The 14,747-nt window shown below is 44.6% G+C and overlaps 1 protein-coding gene across 1 annotated transcript in view; it reads right to left on the minus strand.

The window, feature by feature from the left end:
* Nucleotides 1–14,747, minus strand: part of LOC126251674 (ATP-binding cassette sub-family G member 1) — an 862,342-nt gene that overhangs the window by 185,382 nt on the left and 662,213 nt on the right. The window contains exon 8 of the mRNA XM_049952253.1: nt 2,952–3,190. Coding sequence (XP_049808210.1) covers nt 2,952–3,190 — 239 coding nt within the window. The remainder of the gene's footprint in view (nt 1–2,951; nt 3,191–14,747) is intronic.

The raw sequence follows: 14,747 nt of genomic DNA on the forward strand, positions 1-14,747 counted from the left end.
TCCTTGATTACTGCAAGACACAAAGCTTTACGCCTCACGCGGGCCCGTCGAAGCCGAAGTTCGACTGTTGGTGACTAGAAACATGTTGCCTGGTCGGTTGAGTCTGGTTTCAAATTGTATCGAGCGGATGGACATGTACGGGTATGGAGACAACTCCGTGAACCCATGTAGCCTACATGTCAGCAATAGACTGTTCAAGCTGGTGGAGGCTGTGTGATGGTGTGGGGCGTGTGGTGTTGGAGTGATATGGGACCTCTGATATGTCTAGATACGACTGACAGATGGCACGTCCCGTGAAAATCCTGTCTGATCACCTGCATCCATTCATGTCCATTGCACCTTCGGACGAACTTGGGCAGTTTCAGCATGACAATGCGACACACCAAACGTCCAGAATTGTTACAGAGTGGCTCCAGGAACACTCTTCTGCGTTTAAACACTTCTGCTGGTCACTAAACTTCCCAAGACATGAACATTCTGAAAAATCTGGGATGCCTTGCAACATGTTGTTGAGAAGAGACCTCTGCCCCTCGTAATCTTACGAATTTATGGACAGCCCTGGAGGATTCATGGTGTCAGTTTTCTCAAGCACTACTTCAGTCATTAGTCGAGTCCATGCCACGTCGTGTTTCTGCACTTCTGCGTGCTCGCGGGGCCCTGCAGATACACTACTGGCCATTAAAATTGCTACACCACGAAGATGACGTGCTACAGACGCGAAATTTAACCGGCAGGAAGAAGATGCTGTGATATGCAAATGATTAGCTTTTCAGAGCATTCACACAAGGTTGCGCCGGTGGCGACAACTACAACGTGCTGTCATGAGGAAAGTTTCCAACCGATTTCTCATACACAGACAGCAGTTGACTGGTGTTGCCTGGTGAAAAGTTGTTGTGATGCCTCGTGTAAGGAGGAGAAATGCCTACCATCACGTTTCCGACTTTGATAAAGGTCGGATTGTAGCCTACCGAGATTGCGGTTTATCGTATCGTGCCACTGCTGCTCGCGTTGGTCGAGATCCACTGACTGTTAGCAGAATATGGAATCGGTGGGTTCAGGAGGGTAATACGGAACGCCGTGCTGGATGCCAACGGCCTGGTATGACTAGCAGTCGAGATGACACACATCTTATCCGCATGGCTGTAACGGATCGTGCAGCTACGTCTCGATCCCTGAGTCAATAGATGAGGACTGTTGCTAGACAACAACCATCTGCACGAACAGTTCGACTACGTTTGCAGTAGCATGGACTATCAGCTCGGAGACCATGGCTGCGGTTACCCTTGACGCTGCATCACAGGCAGGAGCGCTTGCGATGGTGTACTCAACGACGAACCTGGGTGCACGAATGCCAAAACGTCATTTTTTCGGATGGATCCAGGTTCTGTTTACAGCATCAGGATGGTAGCATCCGTGTTTGGTGTCATCGCGGTGAACGCACATTGGAAGCGGTATTCGTCATCGCCATACTGGCGTATCACCCGGCGTGATGGTATCGGGTGTCATTGGTCGCACGTCTAGGTCACCTTCTGTTCGCATTGATGGCACTTTGAACAGCGGACGTTACATTGCAGATGTGTTACGACCCGCGGCTCTACCCTTCATTCGATCCCTGCGAAACCCTACATTTCAGCAGGATAATGCACGACCGCATGTCGCAGGTCCTGTACGGGCCTTTCTCGATATAGAAAATGTTCGACTGCTGCCCTGGCCATCATATTCTCCAGATCTCTCACCAACTGAAAACGTCTGGTCAATGGTGGCCGAGCAATTGGCTCGTCACAATACGCCAGTCAGAACTCTTGATGAACTGTGGTATCGCGTTGAAACTGCATGGGCAGCTGTACCTGTACACGCCATCCAAGCTCTGTTTGACTCAATGCGTATCAAGGCCGTTATTACGGGCAGAGGTGGTTGTTCTGGGTACTGATTTGTCGGGATCTATGCACCCAAATTGCGTGAAAATGTAATCACATGTCAGTTCTAGTATAATATATTTGTCCAATGAATACCCGTTAATCATCAGCATTTCTTCTTGGTGTAGCAATTTTAATGACCAGTAGTGTATTAGGCAGGTGTACCACTTTCTTCGGCTCTTCAGTGTATAATCATTAATATGGATTGAATTGGAAATATCCCAAATGATTACCAACGGCGATTTATCATTTCTTGTTGTATTACCAGTAGGATAGGATGCTACCTCTGTGTCCCTTGTGTCAGATTTTCGTCTTGTTTACTCGTTTCAGTATAGCGTGATTGTATGATTTGTTTTACATCGGGCTCAGTTCTTTGTTAACATATGTAACTTCGCACCAGGGTTGTTGTTGTTGTTGTGGTCTTCAGTCCTGAGACTGGTTTAATGCAGCTCTCCATGCTACTCTATCCTGTGCAAGCCTCTTCATCTCCCAGTACTTACTGCAACCTACATCCTTCTGAATCTGCTTAGTGTATTCATCTCTTGGTCTCCCTCTTCGATTTTTGCCCTCCACTCTGCCCTCAAATACTAAATTGGTGATCCCTCGATGTCTCAGAACATGTCTACCAACCGATCCCTTCTTCTAGTCAAGTTGTGCCACAAGCTCCTCTTCTCCCCAATTCTATTCAATACCTCCTCATTAGTTATGTGACCTACCCATCTAATCTTTAGCATTCTTCTGTAGCACCGTACCAGGGTACGACATGAATAAATGTCTACCTAAATTGTCAAAACAAATTGTAATCTTTAATACAACATTTGCGGTGTTGAGATGGCTGTACGGGTACAATCCGTAAAAAACGACTCACGATCCACCCTCCCAGCTTAATTTCCACCAGTATGTCATCTCCTCCCTTCCACTGGTGGCAGTCTATCTGTGAGGACTGGGCTCGAGCTACTGAGTCTAGTACCTTCGTTTGGAATCCGCAGTTGAGGCAGCAGGCGCGCGGTGTGTAGTGGACTGGAAAGTACTCACGGTAGTCGACGGGGTTGTAGTGTGTGGGGCAGTAGAGGCCACAGGCGGCGAGGAAGGAGACGATGCCGCCGCTGGGCCCCTGGTAGACGCAGCGGCCACGCGCCATGGCGTACACGTCGTCCAGTAGCGCCAGCAGCGACGCGGAGGGCGTGTGCATCGTGCAGATGACGGCGCGGCCCTGCCGCGACACCTCATGCAGCAGCCGCAGGCACAGCTTGGCCGACACCTCGTCCAGCCCGCTGCGGCAGACACGCGTTCGTGACAGCGGGGGGAAAATTAGGACTCAGCAGGCCGCCTGTCTACGTCGCAATACAAGTCGCACAGCACCGGTGATTAAAATTCTTGTGGGATGTTATGCTAAGTCATGGTGTGAAATACTTTAACTTAAAACCAACGTTTCGAACTTATTATAACGGCCTCCTCAGGGAAAGATTGTGTGTTATCGATAGCCACGATGCCACGGCGTAGGTGCAAGTACTTAAAGTTGGCACTACGACCGACACCGACGATAGCGCCCTCTAGCAGGCGCTGTGCAGATCTACGAGCTCCGCTGCAGATTCGTCCCATTCCATCAAGAGGAGACAGCCAGGAAACATCGCTTCAACCTCAGCTTGCTATTGAGACTTTGTGCTACTGATGACGGGAATACGGTTTCGCACCTACGGCTCTTCAGTGTAAAGTAACGTATCTCATTGACTAATAATTAAATGTACTTTAACGTAAAAAGGTGTACGTCTCCGCGTCACCTGCTCCTAGTTACTTCCTTCATTTGGCAAACTTTTCAGTTTTCAGGAGCAGACCCACGCGCCGCCTTCCAGGCGGGATATAAAAGATTAGTTTTGACGGAGGAAAGGTACTCTGTCTATTGCACCCCATCGGTGCCAATTTTTGAAACTTTTTTGGCCCTAGAATATAATAGGCTGGTCATGACGGAAGCGGGAGGATAGGAAAGAAACTATTAGTGGGCTAGCCGGGTTGTCAGTGACTGGTGACCGTTGTAATACGGTCGAAACGTTGGTTTTAGGTTATAATTAATATACAGGGTGTTACAAAAAGGTACGGCCAAACTTTCAGGAAACATTCCTCACACACAAATAAAGAAAATATGTTATGTGGACATGTGTCCGGAAACGCTTAATTTCCATGTTAGAGCTCATTTTAGTTTCGTCAGTATGTACTGTACTTCCTCGATTCACCGCCAGTTGGCCCAATTGAAGGAAGGTAATGTTGACTTCGGTGCTTGTGTTGACATGCGACTCATTGCTCTACAGTACTAACATCAAGCACATCAGTACGTAGCATCAACAGGTTAGTGTTCATCACGAACGTGGTTTTGCAGTCAGTGCAATGTTTACAAATGCGGAGTTGGCAGATGTCCATTTGATGTATGGATTAGCACGCGGCAATAGCCGTGGCGCGGTACGTTTGTATCGAGACAGATTTCCAGAACGAAGGTGTCCCGACAGGAAGACGTTCGAAGCAATTGATCGGCGTCTTAGAGAGCACGGAACTTTCCAGCCTATGACTCGCGAATGGGGAAGACCTATAACGACGAGGACACCTGCAATGGACGAGGCAATTCTTCGTGCAGTTGACGATAAACCTAATGTCAGCGTCAGAGCCGGCCGCAGTGGTCTCGCGGTTCTAGGCGCTCAGTCCGGAACCGCGAGACTGCTACGGCCGCAGGTTCGAATCCTGCCTCGGGCATGGATGTGTGTGATGTCCTTAGGTTAGTTAGGTTTAAGTAGTTCTATGTTCTAGGGGACTGATGACCACAGATGTTAAGTCCCATAGTGCTCAGAACCATTTGAACCATTTTGAATCAGCGTCAGAGAAGTTGCTGCTGTACAAGGTAACGTTGACCACGTCACTGTATGGAGAGTGCTACGGGAGAACCAGTTGTTTCCGTACCATGTACAGCGTGTGCAGGCACTATCAGCAGCTGATTGGCCTCCACGGGTACACTTCTGCGAATGGTTCATCCAACAATGTGTCAATCCTCATTTCAGTGCAAATGTTCTCTTTACGGATGAGGCTTGATTCCAAGGTGGTCAAATTGTAAATTTTCACAATCAACATGTGTGGGCTGACGAGAATCCGCACGCAATCGTGCAATCACGTCATCAACACAGATTTTCTGTGAACGTTTGGGCAGGCATTGTTGGTGATGTCTTGATTGGGCCCCATGTTCTTCCACCTACGCTCAATGGAGCACGTTAACATGATTTCATACGGGATACTCTACCTGTGCTGCTAGAACATGTGCCTTTACAAGTACGACACAACATGTGGTTCATGCACGATGGAGCTCCTGCACATTTCAGTCAAAGTGTTCGTACGCTTCTCAACAACAGATTCGGCGACCGATGGATTGGTAGAGGCGGACCAATTCCATGGCCTCCACGCTCTCCTGACCTCAACCCTCTTGACTTTCATTTATGGGGGCATTTGAAAGCTCTTGTCTACGCAACCCCGGTACCAAATGTAAAGACTCTTCGTGCTCGTATTGTGGACGGCTGTGATACAATACGCCATGCTCCAGGGCTGCATCAGCTCACAGGGATTCCATGCGACGTAGGGTGGATGCATGTATCCTCACTAACAGAGGACATTTTGAACATTTCCTGTAACAAAGTGTTTGAAGTCACGCTGGTACGTTATGTTGCTGTGTGTTTCCATTCCATGATTAATGTGATTTGAAGAGAAGTAATAAAATGAGCTCTAACATGGAAAGTAAGCGTTTCCGGACACATGTCCACATAACATATTTTCTTTCTTTGTGTGTGAGGAATGTTTCCTGAAAGTTTGGCCGTACCTTTTTGTAACACCCTGTATATTATGTTTCGGCCTAACGACAAGCGCCGGCACGAAGATCGCAGGAGCAGAGAAGGCGGTGAGATGGCGTCGGCCAATGATGCGCTGATTGGGGCCACGCCACGACAGGAGCGACACCTGCAGGAAGTGAATACAAGCTCCACTCCTGCCAGCCTCGGCCGACGGTACCAGACCGCGATTCACAGACCAGCACAGTACCAGGAGAGCACTACGATAGCAGTGACGTGTGATCCATATCAACTGCTTGCGTGGACCTTTTATACGACAAAGGACTTTGACTGTTTGCATGTCGCCGATCGCTTGCGACACCGTTGTAAATTCGAAGTTAAGTATTGTCAATATTCTTATTTGTAATAAAAACTGTTAATGCGATTTTGCTTGAATTGTTGTATAGCATTCCGAGAACGCAGCATCCTTTACGCACCCTATACGAGACGAGTGGGCAAGACCTCACATATAAGATATATATTTTATACAATGACGCGGAACAACGCCCAGGAGAATTGTAACCATCATGACACAGGCTGCAGAAGTCTGCGTAATTATGTCTTTTAAATACTGTTTACAAAGTTATCATGAAGCGATTAAATTTTTGCCGTACAAAAGTAACTTCCAAGGATTAAAAAAAAAAAAAAAACTTTGTATCGTCCGGACAAGAAGTAGTTTTGGGAAATAATGGCGGAAAGGGGTAATCCAAGACACTCGAGCCAAGTCATGCAGTCACATTGTACAAATACCTGTAACATCATAGAAACTGCAAGCGGCGCTCTTTAGAGACGCACTGTCGTCTCCTGAAACAGGATAGAGGCACGACAGGGGGTTGCAGGTCAGTCTGCAGTTTCCTAGCGGTTAATAGCATAGGCCCCGGGAGTAGACAACATTCCATGAGAACTACTGACAGCCTTGGGAGAGCCAGGCGTAACAAAACTCTACCATCTGGTGAGCAAGATGTATGAGGCAGGCGAAATACCCTCAGACTACAAGAAGAATATAATAATTCCAAGCCCAAAGAAACCAGGTGTTGACAGATGTGAAAATTACCAAACTATCAGTTTAATAAGCCACGGCTGCAAAATATTAACGTGAATTCTTTACAGACGAATGGAAAAACTGGTAGAAGCCGACCTCGGGGAAGATCAGTTTGGATTCCGTAGAGGTATCGGAACACGTGAGGCATCACTGACCCTACGACTTATCTTAGAAGCTAGATTAAGGAAAGGCAAACCAACGTTTCTAGCATTTGTAGATTTAGAGAAAGCTTTTGACAACGTTGACTGGAATACTCTCTTTCAAATTCTGAAGGTGACAGGGGTAAAATACAGGGAGCGAAAGGCTATTTACAATTTGTACTGAAACCAGTGGCAGTTATAAGAGTCGAGGGGCATGAAAGGGAAGCAGTGGTTGGGAAGGGAGTGACACAGGGTTGTAGCCTATCCCCAATGTTATTCAATCTGTATATTGAGCAAGCAGTACAGGAAGCAAAAGAAAAATTCGGAGTAGGAATTAAAATCCATGGAGAAGAAATAAAAACTTTGAGGTTGACCGATGACATTGTAATTCTGTCAGAGACAGCAAAGGAACATGGAAGAGTAGCTCAACGGAATGGACAGTGCCTTGAAAGGAGGATGTAAGATGAACATCAACAAAAGTAAAACGAATATTACGGAATGTAGTCGATTTAAATCTGCTGATGCTGCGGAAATTAGATTAGGAAATGAGACACTTAAAGTAGTAAAGGAGTTTTGCTGTTTGGGGAGCAAAATAACTGATGATGGTCGAAGTAGAGAGGATATAAAATGCAGACTGGCAATGGCAAGGAAAGCATTTCTTAAGAAGAGAAATTTGTTAACATCGAGTATAGATTTAAGTGTCAGGAAGTCGCTTCTTAAAGTATTTGTATGGAGTGTAGTCATGTATGGAAGTGAAACGTGGACGATAAATAGTTTTGACAAGAAGAGAATAGAGGCTTTGGAAATGTGGTTCTGTAGAAGAATGCTGAAGATTAGATGGGTAAATGACATAACTATTGAGGAGGTACTGACCAGAATTAGAGAGATGAGAAATTTGTGGCACAACTTGACTAGGAGAAGGGCATATTCTGAGGCATCAAGGGATCACCAGTTTAGTATTAGAGGGCAGCGTGGAGAGTAAAAATCGTAGAGGGACACCAAGAGATGAATACACTAAGCAGATTCAGAAGGATGTAGGTTGCAGTAGGTACTGGGAGATGAAGAATCTTACACAGGATAGAGTAGCATGGAGAGATGCATAAAACCAGTCTCAGGACTGAATACCAAAACAACAACAACAGGAGCAAATGCAGAAAGACCAACTTCTAAGCATGTTGATTGTACGGATCAGCGCTTAAAATTGTCACAGGACACCTACGAAAAGTGCGGATTTTGGGACTCGATAGGATACGCGTTGCAAGAGACTTAGGTATACTCAAGGGCTGATTAACACTGTTTATTTGCAATTAAACTAACAACTACACTGAAGGCTGAATCAAGACATTAGAATATGCAAGGAATGCAACTGGTGGCGCAACAGAAGTCAGTGTCTGAGTCCGTGGGGCGAGAACAGAAATAGCAATCACTAGCAGCATTATGAAGTACGAACTTTTAGAGATGTACTGAAAGTGAGAAAGAAAGATCTGTCGGAGGTCCTTCGAAGCTGGAGACGCGCGACTCGGAGTTGGCGCCCCAACGATCTGACTGAGAATTCTCTCTGAATAAATGATTTTCCTATCCGCACTTTACAGACCTCGGCCAATCTGACAAGTGACTTTGCACCTCCAGGGCGCAACTGGTCAACCACGTTCAGATTCTTCCCATTCCCCTGCTCAGTAGGTATGGATGTTTCTGGTCTTTTAACTAGCAGTCTCCAGGTTTGGTAGCAACAGCGTTCGGCTAAAAGCTACACGTCACTGCCCTTCCTATTATGCCCAGCAACAACAGTGTCTTACGTCACTGTGCCACGTCCAGAGGCTTCTCGTGAGTGGGGACCGCTGTTGTAGCAGTCTGTGTAAACCTTCTGACGTTGAGGGTATCAGGGGCGTGTATCAAGCTTGCTGCCTCTTCTAAAACGTTCCTTTCTGTGACCATATTCTAATGTGACGCCTTACAACAGCGTCTAGGCCGTATGTGAGTTATTAATTACTCCTCCGATGTGAAACTTCCCCCTTTGTACAGCTGCCCAGAGCGTCTGTAATTCGCAGGTCTCTAGCGTCACTGTTTATTTCCGGCAACCTAAACACATTTGCCTGCTCTCTGCATTGCGTCTCTGATTTCCTGCCTTGGAGTGCCCTCGCTGGCTTCCAACAGCCTTAAACTTAAAAATGTCCAAGTAATACATCGTCAGTATACGGCAGCACGTAAACCACGGTATTAGACATGGACGCAAAATTTCTCCGTCGCTATTTTCAGTCCGCTTAGACGATCTGATAAGGATCTGAGAAGATTACTGTTAAGTGATGAGGTTTTTCTTGCTCAGCATCAACCTTTACTATGCTTCTTTTATTGTTTTCCAATTTCCCGAACTGGGGTTCGGTGCAATGAGCGTTTACATTCAGTGGACCAAATAAACATTTTCATTGAAGGCTTTTCCAATGTCATTTCCTCACATCATTTTCATCATTGACATCTTATGTGAGTAATGAATCCCTGAACTCACTGACGTGTGACTGTGTCATCTGCTGCGAATGTCATTATTGGAAAGGAAGGAAAGAAAATTAAGATTTAATGTCCCGCCGATAACTAGGCCTTTAGAGGCTGAGTACAGTTCCGAATTGGGTTGAATGGGGAAAAAATCAGCCACGTATAATTTCTTCAAAGGAATCATTGTGACGTCATCGGACGCTTTTATCGAGGAATTTTGTCAATTCACGATCCTCCAGGATTTTATTCTCTTCTTTCACAGATGAGACTTCAAGGAGTTCGTCAGTAAGGTGAGTGCATTCCATTCCAAACCTTTCTTTAACGACAAATCCTTTCCACTTTTTGCGTGTGTCATCAGTGTTCGGACTGGTTAGACGCGGGCTGCCACGAATCCCTCTCCTGTATCAACCTCTTCATCTCAGGGTAGCACTTACTCCACAATCCCTCTATTAGTGATGTAAATAATCCTACCTTTGCCTTCCGTTACAATACTTATCCTCTGCAGCACCCAGTAGCATCATGGAAGTTATTCGCTGATGTCTAAACACGTGCCCTTGTCATCCTGTCCGTTCTTCTCCCATTTTGCTCTCCTTCCGGATTCTGCTGAAAACCTTTACATTTCATATTTGCCAGTCCACCAAATTTTCAACATCTGTCTGTAACGCCACATCTCAAACGTTTCAACTCTTCTGTTCCGCTTTTCTTGTGAATTTCTTCCGCATATTAAGACCGGTGAGTGTCATAATTTTTAACATTTTTATGCAGGGACAGCAACTGATATTGTTTATATAAGAATATACAGCCTACAGTTGCAGGTTAACTTTATCGTTTACCTAGGTTTCAACGTTAGTAATAACGTCTTCTTCAGAACCTGCAACAAGTTTATATTATAATGCGCTAGTATATTAGCAGCTGGAACAGAAATAAAAGATAAATTGTATAAATTAATCTGCCAAATATATGATACTGGAGAGCTGCCTGAGGACTTCAAAAAGTGTATTATTGTTCCATTACCAAAGAAAATGCCAGCAAAATCGTGCGCACAATACAGAACCCTCAGCCTAACATCACATGCATCAAAAATTTTGACGACCATCCTCCTCAGAAGAATTGAAGGGAACGTGGAATGCATGCTCACAGAAGACCAGTTTGGCTTTAGGGAGAGGTACGCGAGAAGCCATTATGGCCCTAAGGCTTATAATAAAAAAAAGAATGGAAAAAGGAAAGGACACCTACATAGCATTTGTTGACCTCGAAAAGGCCTTTGATAAGGTTGAATGGAAAAAACTATTCCAGATATTGAGGGAAACTGGAGCTAAGTACAAGGACAGGAGAACGATATGGAACATATACAAAGAAGAGGTGGCAATAGTGAGATGTGGGGAACATCAACAACAAGCAAAAATTATACAGGGTGTGAGACAGGGATGTGCACTCTCCCCTGTCCTCTTTAATATGTACATACAGAAAGCAATGGACGAGGTCAGAGAAAAGTTAGGACAAGCTAATGGAATCAGGATCCAGGGAAAAATAGTTGATATGCTGTGTTTTGCGGATGACATTGCTGTCCTAGCGGAAAATGAGGAAGAATTACAAGTAGTGTTGGAGGAAATGGAAAACACTCTTGCTACACGGTACAACATGAAAATTAACAAGTCAAAAACAAAAATCTTAGTTGCAAGCAAACAAAATAATCAAGCAATTACGAATATAAGGCTGAATGGAGAGAAGCTGAAAGAAATACAAGACTTTGTCTACTTGGGAAGCAGAATAACATCAGATGGTCGTAGTAGGAAAGATGTAATAAGTAGAATAAATCAGGCAAAGACTGCATTCTATAGAAGGAAAGGACTCCTCACATCAAATATGATAAGTCTGTCGTTAAGGAAGCGGTTAATAAAGACCTTTGTTGGGAGTGTGCTTCTCTACGGCAGCGAAACCTGGACACTTGGAGAGGACGAAAGAAGAAGGATTGAAGGATTCGAAATGTGGTGTCTGCGAAGGATGTTAAAAATTCCATGGACGGCCAGGATGACAAATGAAGAAGTCCTGCAGAGAGCGGAGGAAGTTCCAGTTCTTTGGAAGACGGTCAAGAAGAGGAGAGATATATGGATGGGACACATTCTGAGACATGAAAGTCTTCTCCACACTATAACGGAAGGCCTTGTGGAGGGCAAAAGGGCAAGAGGCAGACCTAGAAGAAAGTACATGAGCCAGATAATGCAGGATCTAGGATGCGGAAGTTTCACGGAATTGAAGAGGCTGGCCGACAATCGCACTGAATGGAGAGCTGCTGCAAATCAATCTTAGGATTGGCAACTCAAGAAGAAGAAGAAGAAGAAGAAGAAGAAGAAGAAGAAGAAGTATATTAGATACGGTCATCCTACAGGATGCAACGTGTAGTACTTACATAAAATATTATTTAAATGTTTGCCTAAAACAGGCCATGTTCTAAGTCAACTTTATAAAACTTGATGCATAACCATTTTATAAAGTTGCCTTAGGACATGGCCTGTTTTAGGCAAACATTTAAATAATATTTTATGTAAGTACTACACGTTGCATCCTGTAGGATAACCATGTTGTTGTTGTTGTTGTTGTTGTCGTCGTCGTCTTCAGTCCTGAGACTGGTTTGATGCAGCTCTCCATGCTACTCTATCCTGTGCAAGTTTCATCATCTCCCAGTACTTACTGCAACCTACATCCTTCTGAATCTGCTTAGTGTATTCATCTCTTGGTCTCCCTCTACGATTTTTACCCTCCACGCTGCCCTCCAATGCTAAATTTGTGATCACTTGATGCCTCAGAACATGTCCTACCAACCGGTCCCTTCTTCTAGTCAAGTTGTTAGGATGACCATATCTAATATAATATACTAGCGCATTATAATATAAACTTGTTGCAGGTTCTAAAGATAATGTTATTACTAACGTTGAAACCTAGGTAAACGATAAAGTTAACCTGCAACTGTAGGCTGTTTATTCTTATATAACCGGTGCGTGTTATTTTACTTGCAACACTGCACAATATCTTAACTTCATCTGCTTCGTGGTCTCCAATATTGATTTCAAGTTTACTGCTATTCCCATTTCAGCTATGCCTCATTACTTTCATCTTTCTTTGGCTTACTCTCAATCCATAACGTCTGCTCATTATAGCATTCCATACAGCAGCCCTGCCGTCATTCGTGATTTTCATTGAGGGTGACAGTGTCCTCAGCGAATCTTATCACTGACATCCTTAGCAGTATCAGGACGTAACCAATCCTCAAACAGGCAGTCAGCTACAAAGGCGAAAAGGTGCTACGTGGGTCCTGATTTGAATACCAGGAAGACGTTGTTAACTGGCTCTATTCGGCACCTTACTCTTCATGATATGAGCAACGGCTTAGTCCTAAATGAAATGATGCAGCCACCATATGCTGGATCTGGTTTCTTCTCTTTCCAAGTTCACAGTTTTTGCCTTTTGTAGGCGATCCAAGAGTCATTACACTCTCGTTTAATGCATTAGCTGCTAATTAATGTGTTGGTCCTGTCGGGAAGTAAATTTATTAGCAGGATTCGGTACTGTTTTCATGTTTAATTATGCATATAACATGATTTGTATTTTAACACGCTAGGTAAAGGAGGTGAAGGGGAGCAGAGATACGTTATATCTTCGCATGAATGACATCAGCTACTTAGTAATGAGAACTCAAATGGCCTCGCAGTCGTTGCTAGGCCGTTGATCTTGAAACACGTTCCTGCCTCCGTTTCCCAGCTGGGAAAATAACCTCATTACCTTGGCCTTTCAAGGGGGAACCTGTTCCTTGCAATGGCGCAAACGCGCTATAGTAGTGCGATTGCTCTGGTCTACCGGGAAATAACCTTTTGCTGTTGTGTCAGACCTATAGTAGTGATCTACAAATAAAACTACGCTTCGGAGGTTTTGGTACACTACATAAATGACCTAGGAAATGGCATCGATACCTGCATCTACATCTGTACTCTGCAAACCACCGTGAGGTGCATGGCAGAAGGTACGTCCCACTGTACCAGTTATGGTTATGTTGGTAGAACTGGCAGAACATAACACAGCTAAGTAACTACCGAAAATGTTATTCGTTAATCTGATATCTCATCTAATGCTGCATATACAAGGAATGTTCTCCGCTACTAAATCTTTTAATAAAAGAAGTGATTGTACATCGCTATACGAGATAAGGAGCTGCTGAAAGGAGAAATACTTCTTACTCATTCGCAGAAAGTCGAAAATTGGTGAAGTCTATTAGATTTCTGCACAAGCGGAAATGCAGTGGTAGCGAAGTCAATCAAGCTATGTCGGCATTGTCCAAGACGACAATTTAATTATGGTTGCAGCAGTTCAGAATTTCAAGAAAACAAAAAATCAACATGCACACACACACGCACACACACACGCGCACACACACACACACACACACACACACACACACACACACACACACACACACAAAATATGTATGTGTATGCGTGTGTGTATGTATGTATGTATGTATGTGTGTATGTGGGAAACACTGCAATGCTTTTGAACGTGTAAAGGATATATCCATTGAAACAGTATACGTTAAGGTTCACGCAAGTTGACAGTTTAGATTTTATGCATATTATTCTCACTGTCCTAGTCGGTGTGAAGGGCGAGAGATGGGTAAAATATGCTTTCTGCCTAGGAGGTAACCAGGCTGGACTATTCTGAAAGAGTCGTCGTCCCTTATTACTCTATAGGTTTTCCATGTAATCCAGGCAGCAGTATTATTTTACATCTACATGTACAGGTTGAACCAGGTTGGTTGGTTGATTTGGGGGAGGGGACCAAACAGCGAGGTCATCAGTCCCATCGGAGTAGGTAAGGATGAGGAAGGAAATCGGTCGCCCTTTGAAAGGAAACATCCCGGCATTTTCCCGAAGTGATTTAGAGAAATCACGGAAAACTTAAATCAGGATGGCCGTACCCGGGTTTGACCCGTCGTCCTCTCGAATGCGAGTCCAGTGTGCTAACCATGTCACTCGGTGGGTGAACCAGAACGCTGTCGAGATTGTCCGAGGAAACATTCTGAGTATTTTGGTACTTTTTTCATTAATAATCTTGTATCTGACTTTGTGAAATTTGTCTCTAACTGTCCACACAGCAGTTACAGTGAGTCTGTCTGCACAGAAGACCGAAAAAAGCCACGCAAATGAGAATGCGTGATGAACGTGATACAGGGAAACTGATCATTATCTGAACTATTTCGTGGTGTTCTTAACATGCCGGAGCTCCTAATTATGCTCACCATTATCATCGGTGT

The sequence above is a fragment of the Schistocerca nitens genome, chromosome 4 (assembly GCF_023898315.1).
Source record: "Schistocerca nitens isolate TAMUIC-IGC-003100 chromosome 4, iqSchNite1.1, whole genome shotgun sequence".
Taxonomy (NCBI): Eukaryota; Metazoa; Arthropoda; class Insecta; order Orthoptera; family Acrididae; genus Schistocerca; species Schistocerca nitens.